The sequence below is a fragment of the Capsicum annuum genome, chromosome 1 (assembly GCF_002878395.1).
Source record: "Capsicum annuum cultivar UCD-10X-F1 chromosome 1, UCD10Xv1.1, whole genome shotgun sequence".
In the NCBI taxonomy this organism is placed as follows: Eukaryota; Viridiplantae; Streptophyta; class Magnoliopsida; order Solanales; family Solanaceae; genus Capsicum; species Capsicum annuum.
The window spans coordinates 241,749,512-241,770,134 of NC_061111.1; the positions used below are offsets into that span (position 1 = coordinate 241,749,512).

Sequence of the window (20,623 nt, forward strand, 5' to 3'; positions counted from 1 at the left end):
GCGCGTGGATCAAGATGAGATAGTGATGAATTTTTAAACAAAATTTCTCTTTTGATTTCACTATTTTCTCTTCCTAATTTTGAGAAAACAGTCTCATCAAATCGACAACCTATAAATTGAGCAGTAAATATCTCTCCAGTCAATGGTTTAAGGTAACGAATAATAGAGGGTGATTCAAACCCAATATATATTCCTAGGCACATACACAGCACATTCAAAAATTCTCAAATGAGATATATTAGACTCTTGACCCAAAACCAACTGTAACGAAGAAAATTTATGATAATTTATCGTTCTGAGATGAAAAAGTGTTGGAGCATGTAAAATGGCATGACCCCAAACAGAAGTGGACGACTTAGTTTTCATAAGTAATGACCTTGCTATCAATTGCAAACGTTTAATTAATGACTCAGCAAGTCCATTTTGAGTGTGAACATGAGCTACATGATGTTCAACTTTTATCCCAATTGATAAGCAATAATCATTAATGCTTGAGATAAAAACTCTGCAGCATTATCAAGGTGAATAGACTTGATCTAATAATAAAAAAATTGTGCTCGTAATCATATTATTTGTGCCAATAATTTTACAAATGCTAAATTGTGAGATGACAACAGGCACACATGGGATCATGTAGAAGAAATATCTATTAAGACCATGAAATATCTAAACAATTCACTAGGTGGGTGAATAAGTCCACAAATATCCCCTTATATATGTTTTAAGAACGTAAGAGACTCAATCTCAACCTTAGTTGGTGATGGTCTCACAATTAACTTGTCTTGATAACAGGCAATACAAGAAAATTCATTATTTGAAAGAACCTTCATGTTATTTAATGGAAACCCATTTTGACTTTTCTATAAATCGTCTCATCATTATGGATCAGAATGTCCCAACCGATCGCGCCAAAGTTAAAAATATTGAAATTAGTAAAATTTTGATTTACTATAGAATGTGCCTTAATCGCAAATACAAGTCAGAAAATAAAGAAGGAAACTTTTCTATACCACATGTCTGCCCGGAAACATTCTTGATAGTACCAAGATATTCTTGATTCAATTCATAGTGGTCTTGATATGATAACCATTTTCATGAATATCTTTAAAACCCAACAAGTTTCTCCGAAATTTAGGAGAAAACATAACATTATTTATGATGAGTTTAGCTCCCTTAGATAAAATTATAATGGCTCTTTCGAAGTCTTTGATCAAATTAGTACTACCAAAAATCGTAGTATCATTTATTTTGTTTATATTTAAATGAAAAAAATATTTCTCATTTTTAAATATTGTGTGTGTTGTACCAGAATCAATTAAGCAAATACCTTCATAATTACATAACTTGCTTTAAAAATTATTCATATCTTCAAATAAAATGACATACACAAAATTAAATATTAATGATGGACAAACTTTAAAGTCAACACTAAGTAGTATAATAAATTTGAGCAATTAAATGAGTGATGTTTACTTTCATGGTAAACATTAATCAAAAGTCACAAGTACTAAGATTCCTTTTTCACATACTTGTTGAGAAAACAATAATAGTTCGTCCGTGTTAAAGAAAACTTATAAGTAATTTGATTAAATGTTTCTCTATAAACATAACCCAGTGAACTATATTTTATGATATCCAAAAAAGATGCAAGAATTAAGACTATAATTTAATGAGTAATTTTTTTTTTGTAAGCATATAATAGATTGCAATATTAAAATGTGTAAGATCAGATCAAAAAATAATTACTACAAACCTTACGATAATATGTCTAAAATAAAAATACTAATAAAATAGAACAACTACTTTAACATTATTTATTACAACACTATTACTAACAAATATTAAAAATTCACTCTTTCATAGCCACAGAACCATCACCAATCAGGTGATCTATCTTTTCCTCATGATGCTCGAAGAAATCTACTACATCTAAGTGAGCAATGTCCACGTGATTTTCATAGATAAAATTAGCTTTAGAATTTTTCTCTTTTTTCTTTAGTGATACTTGATAAAACTCAACCAAGTGTTTGGGAGTACGATAGTCACGCGCATAGTATCCTTTGGCACCACATCAAAAACAACAACATGCTTTACCTGCTTCACATTTCTCATTCTTTCCTTATTATTTTCGATGGAACCATTTATTTGATGAGTGACTAACACCAGAAACATGATTTCTTTCATGATCATAGTCACGTTCACGATCAGATCTGTGATCCTTTTCACGCCTAACATGGTGGACGTACACTTCATTCACTTCAGAAAATGGTGTAAATTCAGTAGGCCGAAGCTCGTGATTTTTCATTAACAAATCATTATTTTGTTCAGCCACAAGAAGGTGGAAACTTAGTTCAGAATATTTCTTAAAACCTTTCTCTCGATATTGTTGTTGTAAGAACACATTAGAGGCATAAAAGGTGGAGAGTATTTTTTCCATCATATCAACATCATTAAGTGTCTCCACATAATTTCAACTGAGAAAAAATTTTGAACATGATAGAATTATACTCATGAACAGACTTATAGTTTTGAAATCTCAAATACATCCAATCATATCGTGCTTTTGAATGTATGACCATTTTTAGGTGATCATTTATTTCTTTTAGGTTATTCCACAAAATAAGTGCATCTTTAACAGTAAGATATTTTAGCACGAGAGTTTTATTATCTATTATTCTGTATACAAAATAAAAATAAATACATGCCTCTTATATAATTTTTCCAACTCTTGTAACCAATAAAAATAAGAGGTCCATGCATGAGAAAGTCTTCATTTTGAAATGAAGAAAATGTTGAAAATAGGGGAGACATCCACGCTACTTTCTTAACACTATTGTTAGTCCATCAATTTACATAAGTTCTGTCAGGTTATGCAGCACTATATACTGTTGCTGATGCACATACATTAAGCCTTTTTTTTTTCTCGAGTGAATGATATGGCACTCAACCACAGAGACAACGTGCATTTTGGGCTTAGAAAACTAATCATTATCATATTTGGTTGAATTTTATTTTTAAAATGTTCAGAAATTTTGTGCGCAGAACATCATTATTTCCGTTGAAATAATTTTTCAAACTACTTTTTATATTTTAATTTTTTTTAAAAAAATTAATTAAGTTGAAGCTGAAATAATTAATCAACTTGTAAAATAAATATAATTTAAAAATAATATTTTAGTTGAATTGAAATAGTAAAATAAAAATTCACAGCCAAATGAAAATTACTAAGATTAAATTATTTGATTTATCGTAAATATTTACACATGCTAATTAGTAATTAACATTTTATCTTCATTTACCCTTAACAATGTTGTAGACCTTGCTATCAAATGAATTTGCAGCAAGGTGGACCTAGTCCTTAACAAGGAGGGACAGGATGATCAGGGGAAACAAAACCAGTTTTTAATATTTACTCCTCTTTAAGCAGGTATTATTGGAAAGAGACAAAGATAAAGACGTCAAAGGTTTCTCAATTCCAAATCTCATTTACGTGTCCCGGGAGAAAAGCACCACCTCACCTCATCACTTCAAGGCTGGGGCACTTAATGCTTTGGTAAGAAACAAAACCCATTATTTTAACATTGTGATACTCTATCCGTCATTTTAGATGTCTAGCGTACTAAAAATATACTAAAAACAAATGCTTATTTTTACTTATAGTTTAAAAAGATTAAGAAATAGTTTATTAGATAATTTTTAATTTATTTTATTATTAAGTATAGTTATTTTTTAATGTATTACTAAAGTTTTTAGCTTGTTATATTTAAAATGTGATATAATAAAATTATTATTCTATTTAGTATTTCTTAAAAAATATATCAAGTCATTACTAATAAAAATAAATGGAGAAAGTAAGTTGAATTTTATTTGTTACTTTTTTTTTTTCATATTTTTATAAGTGTTCTTTTTGGATTGTGATATTGTTTCAAAATAAGTGTATGTTTATGACTTCAAGCATATTTTGATCAATAATCTTTCTAATATACTTTCAAGTTTAAATATAGTAATCAATATCAATTTGAAAAGAGATAAATTTAATTAAGAGTAACTTGGTAAAATTATTTTTAATTTTCTAACAGTGAATAATTTATTTTTCTAATAGTGAGTAATTTATTAAGCGTGTGCCTAAAAGGTAAAAATTATTTACACCCCTCAACTTTATTTTTAAAATCAAACTCCCCCTTCAATTATAAACAATAGACATTCTCCCCCCTTATTCTATACATTGTCTATATTACCCTGAAAATTTGTAATCTCCATTTATATAACATATTTTATAATAATATTATATATTATTTATTTATTTTACCCAATTATTTATTTATTTTATTTAAATTCGTTAATGTTATAAGTAGAATAATTATTTTATAAATTTATCATAAAAGTTAAGGTATTTTCTATGAATGCTATTTATTACATGCATTAAGTACTTATATAGATATATGTGTGAATATTTAAGTTTCATTTTCTCCTTATTTTTTATTATTTATATAGATAAATAATTTTTAATTGTCATTAATGAGATATTCTAAATTATAATTTAAAATTATTAATAATGTAAGTAAACTTTAGGAATTAATATGTTTTAAACTATATCTTTATTTTTATTAATTATTTTTATATTGCATACATTAGAATATATTTATTAAATTATTATTATATGTCATTTGATTGTTAGGAAGGCATGGCAAACGCGAATTAATATAGTAGATTAGGAGGTTGGAGTAAGTTCATGCTTGTAGGTAGTGTTGTATTTATTATTAGTTGTAGTGCTATACTTATAGTTTTCTATTCTTTGATTCTTATTAATATATGTTGTTTCGGGTAGATCACTTATAATATTATCTTTGTGTGGTAGTATTGATCTGTTACTATATGTTGTGTTAATCCTTATTATCTTCTGTCCTCTTTGTCTTGAGCCGAGAGTCTATCGAAAGTAGTCTTTCTATCTCACATCGGAGATAGTGATACCTACTACATACACTCTATTCTCCCCAAATTTCACTGTGTAGAAATATATTGCATATGTTGTTGTTTTTGTTATTATGCTCATTTATTTTATTTAGAATGTTATTAGCTTATATGCTAAATTAATGTTTCTCACTTTCTTTTTTTCGTCTAAAAAATAATATATTTTTTTCTAAATAAAATTTACTAGATAGATTAGAAGTAATCATTAATTTAAATAAGTAAAGAAAAATAAATATTAACAGAGTAAGGATAAAGTAGATATTTTAAAAAGATAAATAGAATAAAAGGGGGAGAATGATTATTGTTCAAAATTGAGGAAGTAAAAATAATATCTTTATTTGTTGCCTCATCTGATGTTTGAGATGTAAGTTTCTGTGAATGATTATTGTTCAAAATTGAGGAAGTAAAAATAATATCTTGATTTGTTGACTCATCTGATGTCTGAGATGCAAGTTTCTGTTAGATTTTTCAACATATATAATATTCTTTGAATTTTTTCATCCCTACTTCGACCCTCAATCCCCTACCCTCACCCTTGCCCCGCTCCTACCACCCCTATTAAAAAAAATATTTAAAATTTTTTTCTTGCCTCACCCTTACCCAAAACCCAAAATCCTACTCCCTTCCCCTTTCCCCCCAAAAATTATTTTTTTTAAAAAAATCAAACTTTTTTCGTACCTCCCCTATCCGACCACCCTACCAATCTCTTTCCCCCGCCGCCCCCGTTAAAAAAAATTAATTTTTTTAAATTTATTTTTTAAAAAAATTTAATTTTTTTCTTACCCCCCTCATTCTCCTACCCCGACCCGTACCCCTACCTCTCCCATTCAAAAAAAATATTTTAAATTTGTTTTCTTACCCCATTCTTACTCCACTACCCTCACCCCCACCCCATACAACCCCCCTCCCCCCTCCCCCCACACAAAAAAAATTATTTTTTAAAAAATCATTACCCACCCTTACTATCTATTTTGACAACCCCGACCCCCTCTTCAATTTTTTTTTAATATTTTTAATTTATTTTTTAAAAATAATTCAAAAGTTTTTCCCTATCTTACCCTTTCTATCATATTTGTTTTCATTATTTTTGTTAAATATACAAATACTTTTTAAAAATATATATTTATCCATTTTAAATAACGAACACACGAATATAAGTAAGAAACAACTTATTTTTCTAGAAAATATTTTTTACTCCTTCATATCGAACACACCCTAAAAAAATATATTTTGAGATCAAAAATTATTTTTCTAAAATGTATTTTTACGCTTTAGCTATACAATAAAATGTATTTTTTTGAAAAATATTTTTTCATTCACTAACCAAACACTACAAAATATTTTTTGAAAAATATTTTCCATCAACCAACCAAACATAAAAAAACAAGTAAGAAATCAACTTATTTTTCAAGAAAACATTTTTCATGGAAAACCTTTTCCTTCGAACCAAACACACCCTTATTTTTGTCTTTCTTCTTGTACTTCAATTTTTTACTTTTATATATCTTTATATTTCACTAAGGTTTTTCTCAATTCTCCAATTCTTTGTTCGGGAAAATTCAATTGCCAAGTTTTTTTTTTTTTTTTTTTTAATTATAACGTTGCATCAAGAATACTAAAGTGAGAATATTATTGAGGTTAGATTGTTTTATATTTTATCCTTCTACATTTTATTATTGCGCATTTAAAATTCATTATTTTATATTTTTTTTTGCTTCATACTATATTTTGTCTTTTCAGATATATTTTAGAATATATATATATGTATGTATGTATGTATGTTAACTATAAAGTAGACTTATTTTTTGAATGCAAGTGCTAATTAAGAGAAATTGCATATAAAGTTTTCTAAAAGTGAAATTGATAAAATTTTATCCAAGGCCAATAATTTCTTAAGAAAAATTAAATGAATTAGCTATATAATCAGTCGGAAAAAATTATTAGAAGAAGACAAGTGTTAATCATTTTGTATTTAAAAGAGATAAAAATAAATAATTTATTAAAAAATTCTAAATAATTTTTTTCCTCAAAAAAACTTAAGGCCTCTTGTTGAAGTTTCTCTTTACGTCATAGATGTTGAAGTTTCTCTTTACGTCATAGATATCGTTAAGCCGTCCCTGCTATCAGATTTAATTTCACATACGCTCCCCTTCTTATAACTAAAATTTTCGTTCCTCCCCTTTCTTTAGCTCGTTCTCTATCACTCTCCATATTTGGCTCAATTTTACTCTTTTATTTTTTTTTTAACTTTCCAACATTCGCAATCTTCACGATAATAGTTGCCATCGTATGTCTATTTTTGGTTATTTTACACTACTCCTTAAGCAAAATTGAACAACTACATTTGTCGCCGGTGCTATCATGACCACTGTTGACTTCTCGCTGGCATTTTTATTTTCAACAACAGCAACAAATCTAGTGTATTCCCACATAATGGGGTCTGGGGAGGGTAAGATGTACTATGTCCATACACTACCTCCGAATTAGTAGTAAGGCTGTTTCCGATAGACCCCCGGCTCAAGACACGAGATAATAACCAAATCCGTAATAAAGCATGGAACAAGATGAGAAGACATAAATATGCCACCCACAATGAATAATAAATAAACAAATAATAGTAAATAAATTCGTAATAAAACATGCAACAAGGTGGCATAACAAGAATAATACACCCACCAAGTAAAGCCCTACCCCAACGACCCAAACTGACACTAACCTTCTATCCTACTTCGCGTCTTCCAGATCTTTCTATCTAGGGTCATGTCCTCAGTGAGTTGTAACTGCTCCATGTCTCGCCTAATTACTTGTCTCCAAGTATTTCTTCGGTCTACCTCTACCCCACCTGAAGCCATCCAATGCAAGCCTTTCACACCTACGAACCGGGGCATTCGTGCCCCTCCTCATCACGTGCCCGAACGGCATTTTTATTTTCCATCACTATAAAAATAAATGATCATTACTAGCAATGTTGGAAAAGAGAGGGACATATTTATGAGGAAAAGAGGAAATAGGGATGAATCCATGAGGAAATGATGGAAAAAGTGATAGCACTGGATGCAAATATGAGTTTATAGTATTTGTGCATGAATGTATAAACTGATATGCATAGATACATGTATCCGAGGCACATACAAATATCTATGCATGGAACTATCAAGTGTATTCGTTCAAGTTGGGGAGTATCTATGCACAAATACATATTTATCTATGCGTGGATACAATCTCGTCAATACTAGATACATGTGTATTTGCCTACTGCATCATGTATCTATGTATAAATATATGTATAGTATTTATTTATGCATAATGCATATCAAAGAGACGGGACACATGTATCTTTTATACCATATACATGTATAATACACTTGATATATTGTTTTCGATATGAAATAATACACTGAATATTTGATATCAAATACTTTGGATAAAATTAATATCAAATGCGTTGTATGAAATTAATATTAAATATATTGAATGAAATTAAAAATAGATACATTAGATGAAATAAATATCATGAAAGTACTATAGAATATACTGAATGGAATTGATATTAGCTACACTAGACACACAAAAAAGTTCTGGAAAGAACTTGAATTTTTCAATCTGATTTTTAGCTAAGGGTGCTCCATATCTGTTGAAGTCATTACACCATGATTTTGTCCTCAATTAAGGCGATTCAGTTGCATTCCTTTTAAAATACCTAAAATTAATTGTGCATGTATTTAAAATTCATATATCTCAACCGAAAAATTGATGTCTTCGGATGAATTTTAATGGTAAAAAATGTAATTTTAAAAATTAGTGTTTGGGGAGTAATTAACTCCTATACTAGTTGCTTTTAATAGAGGTGGACAATCGATTTGTTCAATTTGATTGTTTAATATCGGTTTGATTTTTTTATTTTTGAATTGACGAAGATAACAATCGTAATCAAATCGAAATAAATTTGCTCTGGTTCGATTTCGATAAATTCGGTTCTCTTATTTTGAATTTTTGTTTTGATTTTGAAGATTAAAGTAGTGAACCTTTCTTTGTCATGACTGGACATTTAAAATTAGTAATTTTTCTAGAAAAAAAACTTTTTTCAAACCTATTTTTCATTCCCAAATATAATTAATTCAAAACGCATGAAATAAAATGAAATAACCATAAGTTTAACATAATATATAACTGCAGCTGGAAACTCGACACTCGTTCTCTCGTCTCCTCGTGGCGCCACTGAAAACCTGAAACAAATCAACAACCAGGTTGAAATGAACACTTAAGAGTTATGGACATAACTCATAACTCATAACTCATAAGACGTTTGGCGGTTTGGATTACTTATTATATATTATATTATACTGAATATATATATATATATATATATATATATATATACATATATTATAAAATATTATTTATATAATTTTGATTTTTCGGTTTAACTGTTTTTTTTTTTTGGAAAAACTAAAAATCAAACTGTTTAATCGAATTTTTAAAATTTAAAACAAAACCCAATCCGAAAAATCGAAAAATCAAAAAACTGACAAACCGAAATCAAAATTAAATTTTGATTTTTTTTTTTTTGATTTTTTGGTTTGAATCAAAATATGCGTAGTCCTAGTTTTATGTTGTTTGGTCTTCTTTCAAGGTTAGATATGTAAATTTTATTTAGACATACAAATCATGACATGTTTTAATTGGGCATGTGAATACATGATATATTATTTTTATTAGGCATTTTCAGGTCATATTTTTGAAAAATTATGTGCGTGTTTGTGCCCATTATGTATAAAAGTTAATCACATAAAATATGCCTTATCTATCTTTTTTTATTGTGTACATCAACCTCAATTGGAACACTAATGCATGAGGGTTACAATTTATAGAGCTTAATGCATATAATTAAAAGACGTGACATAATTAATTGATTAACTTATCTAGGTAATGGATGCTTACGAACACACAAGCATTTTCAAAATTTTTAGTGGCAAGCGCCTAATAGGGACATTTATCATATGCTTTGCTGCTCAATAGAAATATGCTGTAATTCGAGTATCTAAATGAAATTAACCGATAAATTAGAAGGGATGACCATATATTCTGCAAAAACAAATGACAATATTCGCCATTAAAGTTGACAAATTGAATGTTTATTTCCGTTAGATTCCCCAGTACTAGCATTCTTCTGATTTTTTCTTTCGATTTCACTATTATGTTTCTTTTACCTTTTCCCTTTGACTTGTGTGTTACATTTTCTATTCCCGTTGTTTTTCTTCTTGTAATCAATCTTACAAATTCAAAATAAGCTAAATACTAACTTGATTTTGTTTTTGTTCAATCATGCAGCTCAGAGTCTCAAAAGTGATGACAAATGCACCATTAATACTGACCCTTGATTGTGACATGTACTCAAATGATCCCCAAACACCTCAGCGTGTCCTTTGTTACTTTTGCGATCCATCAATTAGGTGTAAATTAGGATATGTTCAGTTCCCTCAACGTTATCATGGGCTCAACGAGGACGATATGTATGGGGGTGACAATGTACGTACATTTCGAGTTTCACCTTCGGGCTTGGATGGTCTTGGTGGCCCGGATAACTGTGGAACTGGCTGCTTTTTCAACCGCCAGGCTCTTTTTGATAGCCCATTATCATCACTTGGACACTCTGAACATAGCCAGATCCACAATATGACTATCTCCTCTGTGTCAATCGTAGAGCTGGCTTGTCATGTTGCTAGCAGCAATTACGAGCACAACACCGGTTGGGGCACCAAGGTATGCGGTTAAAAACACTCATAAATAATGAATATGTTCTCTAACTTGCATCTGAAAATTAGTTTATGATATCTATCATGGAAGATCATGTGTGTCACTTTTCAGTTTAGAAATTAGATCTGTATCATATTGGATTAATTAGGTTCGAGGTCATTCAATGCTTTTGGTTTTGTTCGTTGAACATTAAGAAGCGGATTGGAAGCACAATAAATCCTTGATCAACTTGAAATTAACCCTCCCTCCCCTAAAAAAAGTCTCTTATTTAGGTGAGATTTTTTATTTTGTGATTCATACAAGTGACATTGGTTGAATCTTGTGAATACATTGAGAATATCACTGCAACTATTGTTGGAAAATAAGTTTTACTAGCCATATTTAATAATTATTAGTTTAGGTGTACGCGTCTTGCGCGTGTACCTCACTTTATTGAGTTTAAATATTACACTAAATAGGATATTTATTTAAATAATAAAGATAAATATAATAATTAAATTCAACATCTTTTGGAGAATTTATTTAATTAAACCTAACTTTTACCAAAAAATTTGTTAAGTCGATCGACATTCATATTTTGATTAACCAAATCTTTATCAAAAATTTCTTGTTAACTAATCTACACATAATGATGTTTAATTAATTAAAATGATTACCTTTAAATTGACGAATGGATTGTTCAACTTCTCTAGCATGTTCTTCACCATGCAAATCTAGCTTAAGCACAATAGTGGTGATGGTCTTCATTTGAAATTTGAGAATTCTTCAAGGCTAAATTATTGAAAGGAATTAATTGAAAAGTTTGTGTAGAAAAAATAATACGATAAAGAGGTCAATATATAGAAATTTCTATGGAGTATTTTTCTATCGTATTTTAGAAGTTTTTTTTTTAATTGATCAGTACAAAGAAAAATATTAATTGATTTTTTTTCCATATATTTTAGGAGTCCCATATATTTTAGGAGTCTAGTTAATAAATAATAATTAAATAATAAATTAAAGAAAATAGTGAAAAGACAGTTTTGTCTAAAAAAGAGTCTTTTAATGAAGGGTAAAAAGTTCAAATCACTTTTCTAAGAGTCTTCACACTTTTGATATATTATAGATATAGATTATAGATTAGTCATCTTTATTATTCATTGTAATATTACCCTTTATTACCATTTTCATTTGACCACTCAATTAGTCCTGATTAATCATTAATGCTTTTGAATTCTTATTCTACAATTACTGTTGGGTTCAATTGGTGTGAATGAAAAATGAAAAATTGCTTGGAAGGGACACAACTATTCGAGTAAAAGACACACTATTTTGGGAAAAGGTATGACTGTTTGGATGGTTGTGGCTGTTCGGAAAAGACACACTCTTTCGAATGGACAGACATGACTTTAAAAAGGATACACCTTTCCGGTGAACCATTGCCACCTTTCGGAAGGGGCACTTAATGACTATATAAACCTGCATTTTTCTACAGGTTTAGTACGATTTTTCTGCACTTGAAAATATTTCTTTTCTTCAAAAATACTCCGTGTGATCATCTAACTGTTGAGTGAGTTCGAAGAGAATCCGATCGTTTGAGGTACCACTACAGTCGGATTGTTAAGTCATTTTATCCAGGGAGGAAAATTTCGCAACCTCGAGTACTTGAGGGGAATTATTTCCTTAAAGACACTCCGTGAATTCAAAGGACTTGACTTTTCTGCTTCATCTAATTTTTTTTTAAATACTGAAAACACACTTCTTTGAAAGATCATTTTTGATCTTGTGTTGAAGGTGTTGGAAACTTCATAAGTTTTCTTGATATATACTTGAACTTGTGTTGAAGTTGTTTTGCTAAAATACAGATTTTTGTGTACCCGAAAACAATAATCTTAAGGAAATAAATTGGATTTTTTTTTTGTTTGTCGAAGAAATTTTCTTTTCACTAAAGTTTTTTTTTCATAATCTGTATTGTTTGGTTTCTGGAGATTAAAGTTTTAAGCTTTATACTCCGTTTGAACTTAACAAGTGGTTTGAAGAAATAAAATCTTTATCACAAGTTAAAGATCTCTCGGTTGACGATTGAAAGTCATAAAAACTTTATCGTTAAACTAGAAACAAAGGGTGTTTAAAGTTGCTGTAACTTTATAAGTAGTATTTTGATATACTAAAATTTATTGTCTTTTTGTGATAGGAAAATGACTACTGACTATCAAGTGAATAATTCTGCAACGACTGTGGCAACAACTAATGTTGTCACAATGAGTCGTACGAGTGCTCCGCAGGCAATGACACTAGCGGAGAAACCCAAAAAATTCATGGGTGTTGATTTCAAAAGGTGGCGACAGAAGTTGTTCTTCTACCTTACAACTTTAAGTCTTCAACGATTTACATCTGAAGAAGATCCAGAGGTGCTCGAAGGAACTTCGGACCAGGAGAAATTTGTCGTTATGGAGGCGTGGAAACACTCAGATTTCCTATGCAGAAATTACATTCTAAATGGCCTCCAAGATAAACTATACAACGTGTATAGTCGAATGAAGATGACAAAAGAGTTGTGGAAGAGTTGGAAAGAAAATACAAGACTGAGGATGCAAGAACCAAAAAGTTCTTCGTTGCAGGATTCCTAGAGTTTAAAATGTTTGACATCAAATCTATTATATCTCAAGTCCAGGAACTGCAAGTAATCATCCACGATCTCTTCGCGGAAAGTATGAGTTTAATGAATACCTTAGTTGAGCATGTTAAAAATGTTCTTATTGTTCACATAAACTTTATTGTAGGTAAGGTTATGAATGAGATGTTTAAAGTCGCAACAATAATAGAGAAGCTACCACCTATGTGGAAAGACTTTAAGAACTACTTGAAACATAAGAGAAAGGAGATGCCAATTAAAGATCTTCTAGTAAGACTGCGCATTGAAGAAGACAATAAAGCTGCAGAAAGAAGGTCGAAAAGAGATTCTGCAATAAGTGGGGCAAATATTGTAGAAGATGATCACAACAACTCCAAAAAGAGAAAGAAAGTTGGACAGGAAAACAATCAGTCCAAGAAGAAATTCAAGGAAAAATGCTTTAACTGTGGCAAGATTGGCCACAAGTCAATATATTGTCGTGCCCCAAAGAAAGAAAAAAAGACGGACCAAGTAAATGTGGTTGAATTCAAGAAAGAAATGGATGATCTGTGTGCCATGTTGTCTGAATGCAACTTGGTGAGAAATGCTCAAGAGTGGTGGATGGATTACAGTTCCACCCACCACGTTTGCACAAATAAGGAGTTGTTTGTTGCTTTTGATCCGACTCAAGGCGAAGAGAAGAAATATATGGCCAACTCCGCAACTACAATGGTTGAAGAAACAGGAAAAGTCTGCCTAAAAATGACATTAGGCAAAGTGTTAACTTTGAACAATGTCCTATATGCACCGAAGTTACGAAAGAACTTGATTTCTGTAATCCTTCTAGATAAAAAGGGTTTCAAATGTGTATTTATTTTTTAAAAAATTATACTTAGTAAAAGAAAAGTGTACGTAGGAAAAGACTACCTCACTGAGGGCCTATTCAAAATGAATGTAATGAATGTTGAAATCACTAAAAGTTCAATTTCTACTTACTTGCTTGAGTCTAATGATTTGTGGCATGAACGATTAGGACATGTCAATTACAAAACATTGCAAAAACTGATTAACTTCGAAGTTTTTCTAAACTTTGAGTGCAATAAATCAAAATTTCAAACATGTGTGGAATCAAAATATGTTAAACATCCGTATAAGTCCGTTGAAAGGAATTTTAATCCCTTAGACTTAATACACACCGGCATTTGTGATATGAAGTCAACACCATCTCGTGGTGAAAAAAAGTATTTTATAACTTTTATTGACTATTACACTAGATATTGTTATGTCTATTTGCTAAATAGTAAGGATGAAGCAATAGATGCGTTTAAGAATACAAAACAGAAGTTGAAAATCAGTTAGAGAAAAAAATCAAAATAATAATAAGTGATAGGGGCGGAGAATATGAATCTCCTTTTGCACACATATGTATAGAGAATGGAATTGTCCATCAAACCATGACCCCATATTCACCCCAATTTAATGGAATTATAGAAAGAAAAAATCGAACCTTAAAGGAAATAATGAATGCCTTACTTATAAGTTCAGGTTTATCGCAAAACTTGTGGGGGGAAGCTATTCTTATAGCTAACTGAATACTCAATAGAGTGCCCCATAGTAAGATACAATCAATTTCATATGAAAAATGAAAAAGAAGGAAACCCAACTTCAAATATTTCAAAGTGTGGGGGTGTCTACGGAAGGTTCAAATTCTTATGCCTAAAAGGATAAAGATAGGACCTAAGACGATGGACTACGTGTTCATAGAATATGCTAAAAGTAGTAAAGCTTGTCGGTTTGGTTCATAAATTTGAACATCTGAATATCAATGAAAATACGATAATTGAATCAGATAATGCTGAATTTTTTGAACACATTTATCCGTATAAAACTGGACATGAACAGTCTAGTGGGGAATCTAAATGACCTCGGGATGAACCAAGTGAGGGTGTACATAATGATGAGAATCTAAGACGTAGTACATGTCAAAGAACGTCAACTTCGTTTGGATCAAATTTTGTAATATTTCTCTTAGAAAATGAGCCTCAAACGTTTAAAGAAGTGATGTTGTTGTCAGACTCATCCTTTTGGAAAGAGGCAGTCAATAGTGAGATTGATTCAATCTTAAGCAACCATACGTAGGAATTGGTATATCTTTCCCCAGGAAATAAACCTTTAGGTTTGAAATGGATCGTCAAAATAAAAATGAAAGCAGATGGTACTATTGACAAATACAAGACAAGACTTGTAGTAAAAGACTTCAAACAGAAAGAACGCCTTGATTACTTTGATACATACTCTCCAGTAACCAGGATAACACCAATTCGGATGTTAATTGCCTTGGCGACGGTATACGGTTTTGAAATCCATCAAATAAATGTGAAAACAACATTCCTAAATAGAGAATTGGAGGAAGAAATTTACGTGGAACAGCCTGAGGGTTTTGTGGTTCCAAGAAAAGAAAATAAGGCGTGTAAATTTGTTAAGTCACTTTATGGACTAAAACAAGCATCTAAACAGTGGCATGCAAAGTTTGACCAAATCATGTTGGCAAATGAATTCAAGATAAATGAATGTGATAAATGTGTTTGCATTAAAGACATTCCAAATCACCAAGTCATTGTTTATTTATATGTGGATGATATGTTGATCATCAGTAGAGACATCTCTAACATAAATTCTACAAAATGAATGCTTGAAAGTAAATTTATATGAAAGAGCTTGGAGTTGCAGATGTGATCTTAGGAATAAGAATCCATAGAACTCCACAAAGATTGGCATTTTCACAGTCTCATTACATCGAAAAGGTACTTGATAAATTCAAGTATTTGAAATTTGGAATTACCAAGACTCTATTAGATGTGAGCTTCGCAGTTTAAAAGAATGAAGGTGAAAGTGACTTACAATTGGAGTACATAAGAGTGTTGGGATATTTAATGTATAAAATGAATTGTACACAGTCGTACATAGCATGTGCTATTAGTAAGTTGAGTCGGTACACGAGTAATCCCAACAAAACTCATTGGATGACAATGAAAAGAGTTTTGGGGTATCTTAAATACACTAAGACTATGTTTTGCATTATAAGAAATATCTCGCAGTACTTGAAGGATATAGTGATGCAAATTTGATCACCAAATCAAATGAAGTAAAATCCATGAGTGGATACGTATTTACAATAGGTGGAGGCGTAGTCTCTTGAAAATCATCCAAATAGACATGTATTGCTCGTTCTACGATGGAATCAAAATTTATCGTATTAGATAAAGCCGGTGAAGAAGCAAAATGGCTCTGACATTTCTTGAAAGATATTCCTTATTGGCCCAAACCATTGGCACCAGTATGCATACACTATGACATTCAAACGACAATAGGTAGGGCAGGGAGCATGATGTACAACGGTAAATCTCGTCACATAAGACGGACATATAATACCTTTAGAGAACTTCTCTCTAGTGGAATTATCACTGTTGACTACGTGAAGTCAAATGATAATGTGTTGGATCCACTTACAAAAGGCCTAACTAGAGAAGGAGTTGAGAGGACATCCAAGGAAATGGGTTTATGGCCTAGAACAAGTCAGCATGACGGTAACTCTACCTAGCAGAATAGAGATCCCAAGAGCTAGATTCAAGGAGATCAAACAAAGTTGTGTCTGACAGGTTCAATATTATCAATATACCCAACCCATTCTCATGATATAGACAATGTTTAGTAAACAAGGATAAGCCTTATGGTATGAAGTCTTTTAATGATTATCTAAATTTGGTAGCTTTGAACAAATAGTTTAATCTATAGAATTGAATGTTTAAAAATCACCTATGTGAGGGCGAAATGAAAGACGCTTCAAGGAGAATGATAGTAAAGGCCTATTCTCTAAGCTCTCATGAGATCGGTACGTGTTCGTGGCAAAAAGAAACAAAACTGCGAGAACCATAAATGGTAAAAGGCTGGTTATGTGACATTTGTTGTCTAGGTGTACATTAAAGATCGAAGGTTCAAGGATATCAAATCTACCGATTGACCAGGTGCATCCGATGCATGTTCACTACGGAAAGTTCAAAGGGAAACCCACTTATCCAGATGCAATCAGTCTTTCTTGATGATCACATACTTGTCTATAAATTTTTACAAAGAGTAGCCATTTTCCATTCATGTGGGGATTGTTGGGTTCAATTGGTGTGAATGGAAAATGAAAAGTTGCTTGGAAGGGACACAACTCTTCGAGTAAAAAACACACTATTTTGGGAATAGCTATGACTTTTTGGATGGTTGTGACTGTTCGAAAAAGACAAACCCTTTTGAATGGACAGACATGACTGTTCAGAAAAGATACATCTTTTCGGTGAACCATTGCCACCTTCGGAAGGAGCACTTAATGGCTATATAAACCTACATTTTTCTACAAGTTTAGTACAAATTTTTCTACACTTGAAAACATGTATTTTCTTCTAAAATACTCCCTGTGATCATCTAACTGTTGAGTTAGTTTGAAGAGAATCCGATCATTTGAGGTACCACTACAGTCGGATTGTTAAGCCATTTTATGTTGGGAGAAAAATTTTGCAACCTCGGGTAATTGAGGGGAATTATTTCCTTAAAGACACTCCGTGAATTCAGAGGACTTGGCTTTTTCTGCTTCATCTAATTTTCTTTAAAATACTAAAAACACTCTTCTTTGAAAGATCGTTTTTGATTTTGTGTTAAAGGTGTTGGAAAATTCATAAGTGTTCTTGATATATTCTTGAACTTGTGTTGAAGTTGTTTTGCCAAAATACAGATTTTTGTGTACCCGAAAACAACAATTACAACAGACAATTATCGTGTAATTGAATGACAATACTTATAATATGGTTGATTTCAAACATTAGTGGCTATAAAAAGTTAGCCTACTCAATTGAATCTTCCTTCAAGTGATATGATATTATCCATTTGTTTGGTGTTGAGATATATCTCAAGGTAAAATTCTTCCTCCTATATATATTGTGCTCATCTTTCTTATAGTTTCTGTGCTCCCAATTTTTTATTAGAAGATTTTTTGAATTTTGGGAATACATCTAAACCGGTTGAAGTATCGTAAAGACTTGGACATGCCACGGACTTTAAAGAATTCCTTACTGTATCCATGATCAAGTATTTTCCATAATATTTTCAACAACTTATAATTCCAAACTTAATTTACTGTAAGTTGTAACACGTCTATCATGCAGGATTAATCAAAGTTTATTTCTATACTTGCATTTCTTAGCACATTGTTTATTACTTTGACATGTAAACATATGAATCTTTTCGTTCTCTTTTATCTTCTTAAATGCCCAGTGATTGTGTAGTACAAACTAATGAGAATATTATTTTTTCACTCCCTTGATCTCTAATTGGGTGAAGGATCACTAGTATAATACTAGTAATATGATTGTTGGAGTGTGAATTAGACTTAAGATTAAGACAGAAAGTTTAGTTGATGAACAATGATGACATCTGAGTACAAATTGTGTGTGTGTTTTCCCCTTAACATTGACAGTAGCATATTTGAATTTTCAGATGGGGATCAAGTATGGAACACTTGTAGAAGACATATACACAGGTTATATGATGCACTGTGATGGCTGGAATTCCATATTTTGCAATCCTGAAAGACCTGCATTTTTAGGTGAAGTACCAATAAATCTAGAGGATGCACTAAACCAGGTTAAAAGATGGTCTTTTGGGCACCTTGAAGTGTTATCCTGTGAATACAGCCCATTAACATTTGGAACCAAAGCTCTGGGACTTTTAAGGGCTAATTGCTACATACACTATGTTTTGTGGCCAATTTGGTGCATACCAGTCACTCTGTATGCCTGCGTTCCACAACTTAGTCTCCTCAACAATATCTCCATCTTTCCCAAGGTATAAAATCTGAATCCGAGGCCTATATGGTCAAATTTCCGAAATCAACTTATTTTAAAAAGTTATTTTTGTAAGAACTGCTTTTTTGAAAAATATTTTTGGATAGTAGTATTTCTTGTCTGAACAAATCAATTTGAAACCACTATTGTCTCTATTAACGCAGTAATTTGTGCTTGCCAAGGTTCCAAAAGTGCTTTTGAGAAAAGCTTCATTTATTTTCTCCAAAAACAATTTTGTTGCTACTCAGAAGTACTTAATTTTTCCCTAAAAGTTTGACCAAACAACTTAAATTTCCCAAATAAGCACTTTTGAAACACATCAACACTTCTGCTTCCTACAAGTTTGACCAAACAGGCTAGCCTAGTTTCCTCTATACGCTCATATTATTCAATCAGTGAAGAAATGCAGGACAATTGAGTTTATAACTTTCCTTTTGGAACTTGTGACAGGTTTTTGATCCATGGTTCTTCTTGTATGTCTTCCTTTTCTTTGGAGCCTATGCACATGATTTTGTACAGTTTATATTGTTCAAAGGAACTGCAAAAAGGTGGTGGAACGACCAAAGAATGTGGTACGTGAAGGCACTGTCACCATATCTGTTCGCCTCAATTGAGTACCTAATGAAAAAATTAGGCATCACCTCAAAAGGATTCAACATTACGAGCAAAGTAGCAGGGCTAGATGAAAGAAAACTATATGACCAAAGTGTCTTCTCGTTTGCGAATCCTTCACCTATGTTTGTGCCATTAGCAACAGTATCAATCATCAATTTGATAGCATTTCTAAGAGGAATTATGACTATAATCTTTAAGATGGAAAGCTTAGACGAGTTCTTCATCCAAGTATTCATTGCCGGATTTGCAGTTGTCAATTGCTTGCCTATTTATGAAGCAATGCTACTTAGATCTGATCATGGTAGGATGCCTAAGAGGATAGTCACTACTTCCGTTCTTCTTTCTGGGGTGCTATGCATAGCGTTTTCTTTAACTGTAAGCTAAAATTCCTTTGGCAAAATATTTTATCTGTAAAAATAATGACAACAAATTTATTTTTACAGCAGCATTTTGTTTTCTAATCAAAAATTCACCATGTTGGTGGGAGGTTGATGCAATACCCCTACCTTAGATAATAAAATGGGTTTAGTACGCTGAGAAGGACATAAATCTTGGCCTCCAAAACATGACAGAAGATCAATACGACTCATTCTTGTGTACATCTGAACAAAAAGAAGCTGCATAACTTTGGAGGATACCTTCATTACATTTTGTATATATTGAGCTTCACAATGATGCTTTATAAACATGTGCTGGTATTTTTCTTCATGGGCGATAATGCAAAGTCAAAAATTAATTTCTCCAAATTAACAAGTTCCGTTCTCTAAAATTAAAGTTGATTCCAGGTACATTTCTCACGAAT

General features: G+C 31.3%; 1 protein-coding gene across 2 annotated transcripts in view; it reads left to right on the forward strand.

The window, feature by feature from the left end:
- Window positions 1-20,320, forward strand: part of LOC107849196 (cellulose synthase-like protein G2) — a 51,562-nt gene extending 31,242 nt beyond the window's left edge. For both annotated transcript variants that reach the window (XM_047400831.1, XM_016693840.2), the window contains 4 exons: window positions 3,428-3,553; window positions 10,303-10,734; window positions 18,860-19,207; window positions 19,657-20,320. In XM_047400831.1, coding sequence (XP_047256787.1) covers window positions 3,428-3,553; window positions 10,303-10,734; window positions 18,860-19,207; window positions 19,657-20,205 — 1,455 coding nt within the window. In that variant the 3' untranslated portion in view covers window positions 20,206-20,320. The remainder of the gene's footprint in view (window positions 1-3,427; window positions 3,554-10,302; window positions 10,735-18,859; window positions 19,208-19,656) is intronic.
- The last annotated feature ends 303 nt before the right edge of the window (window positions 20,321-20,623 follow it).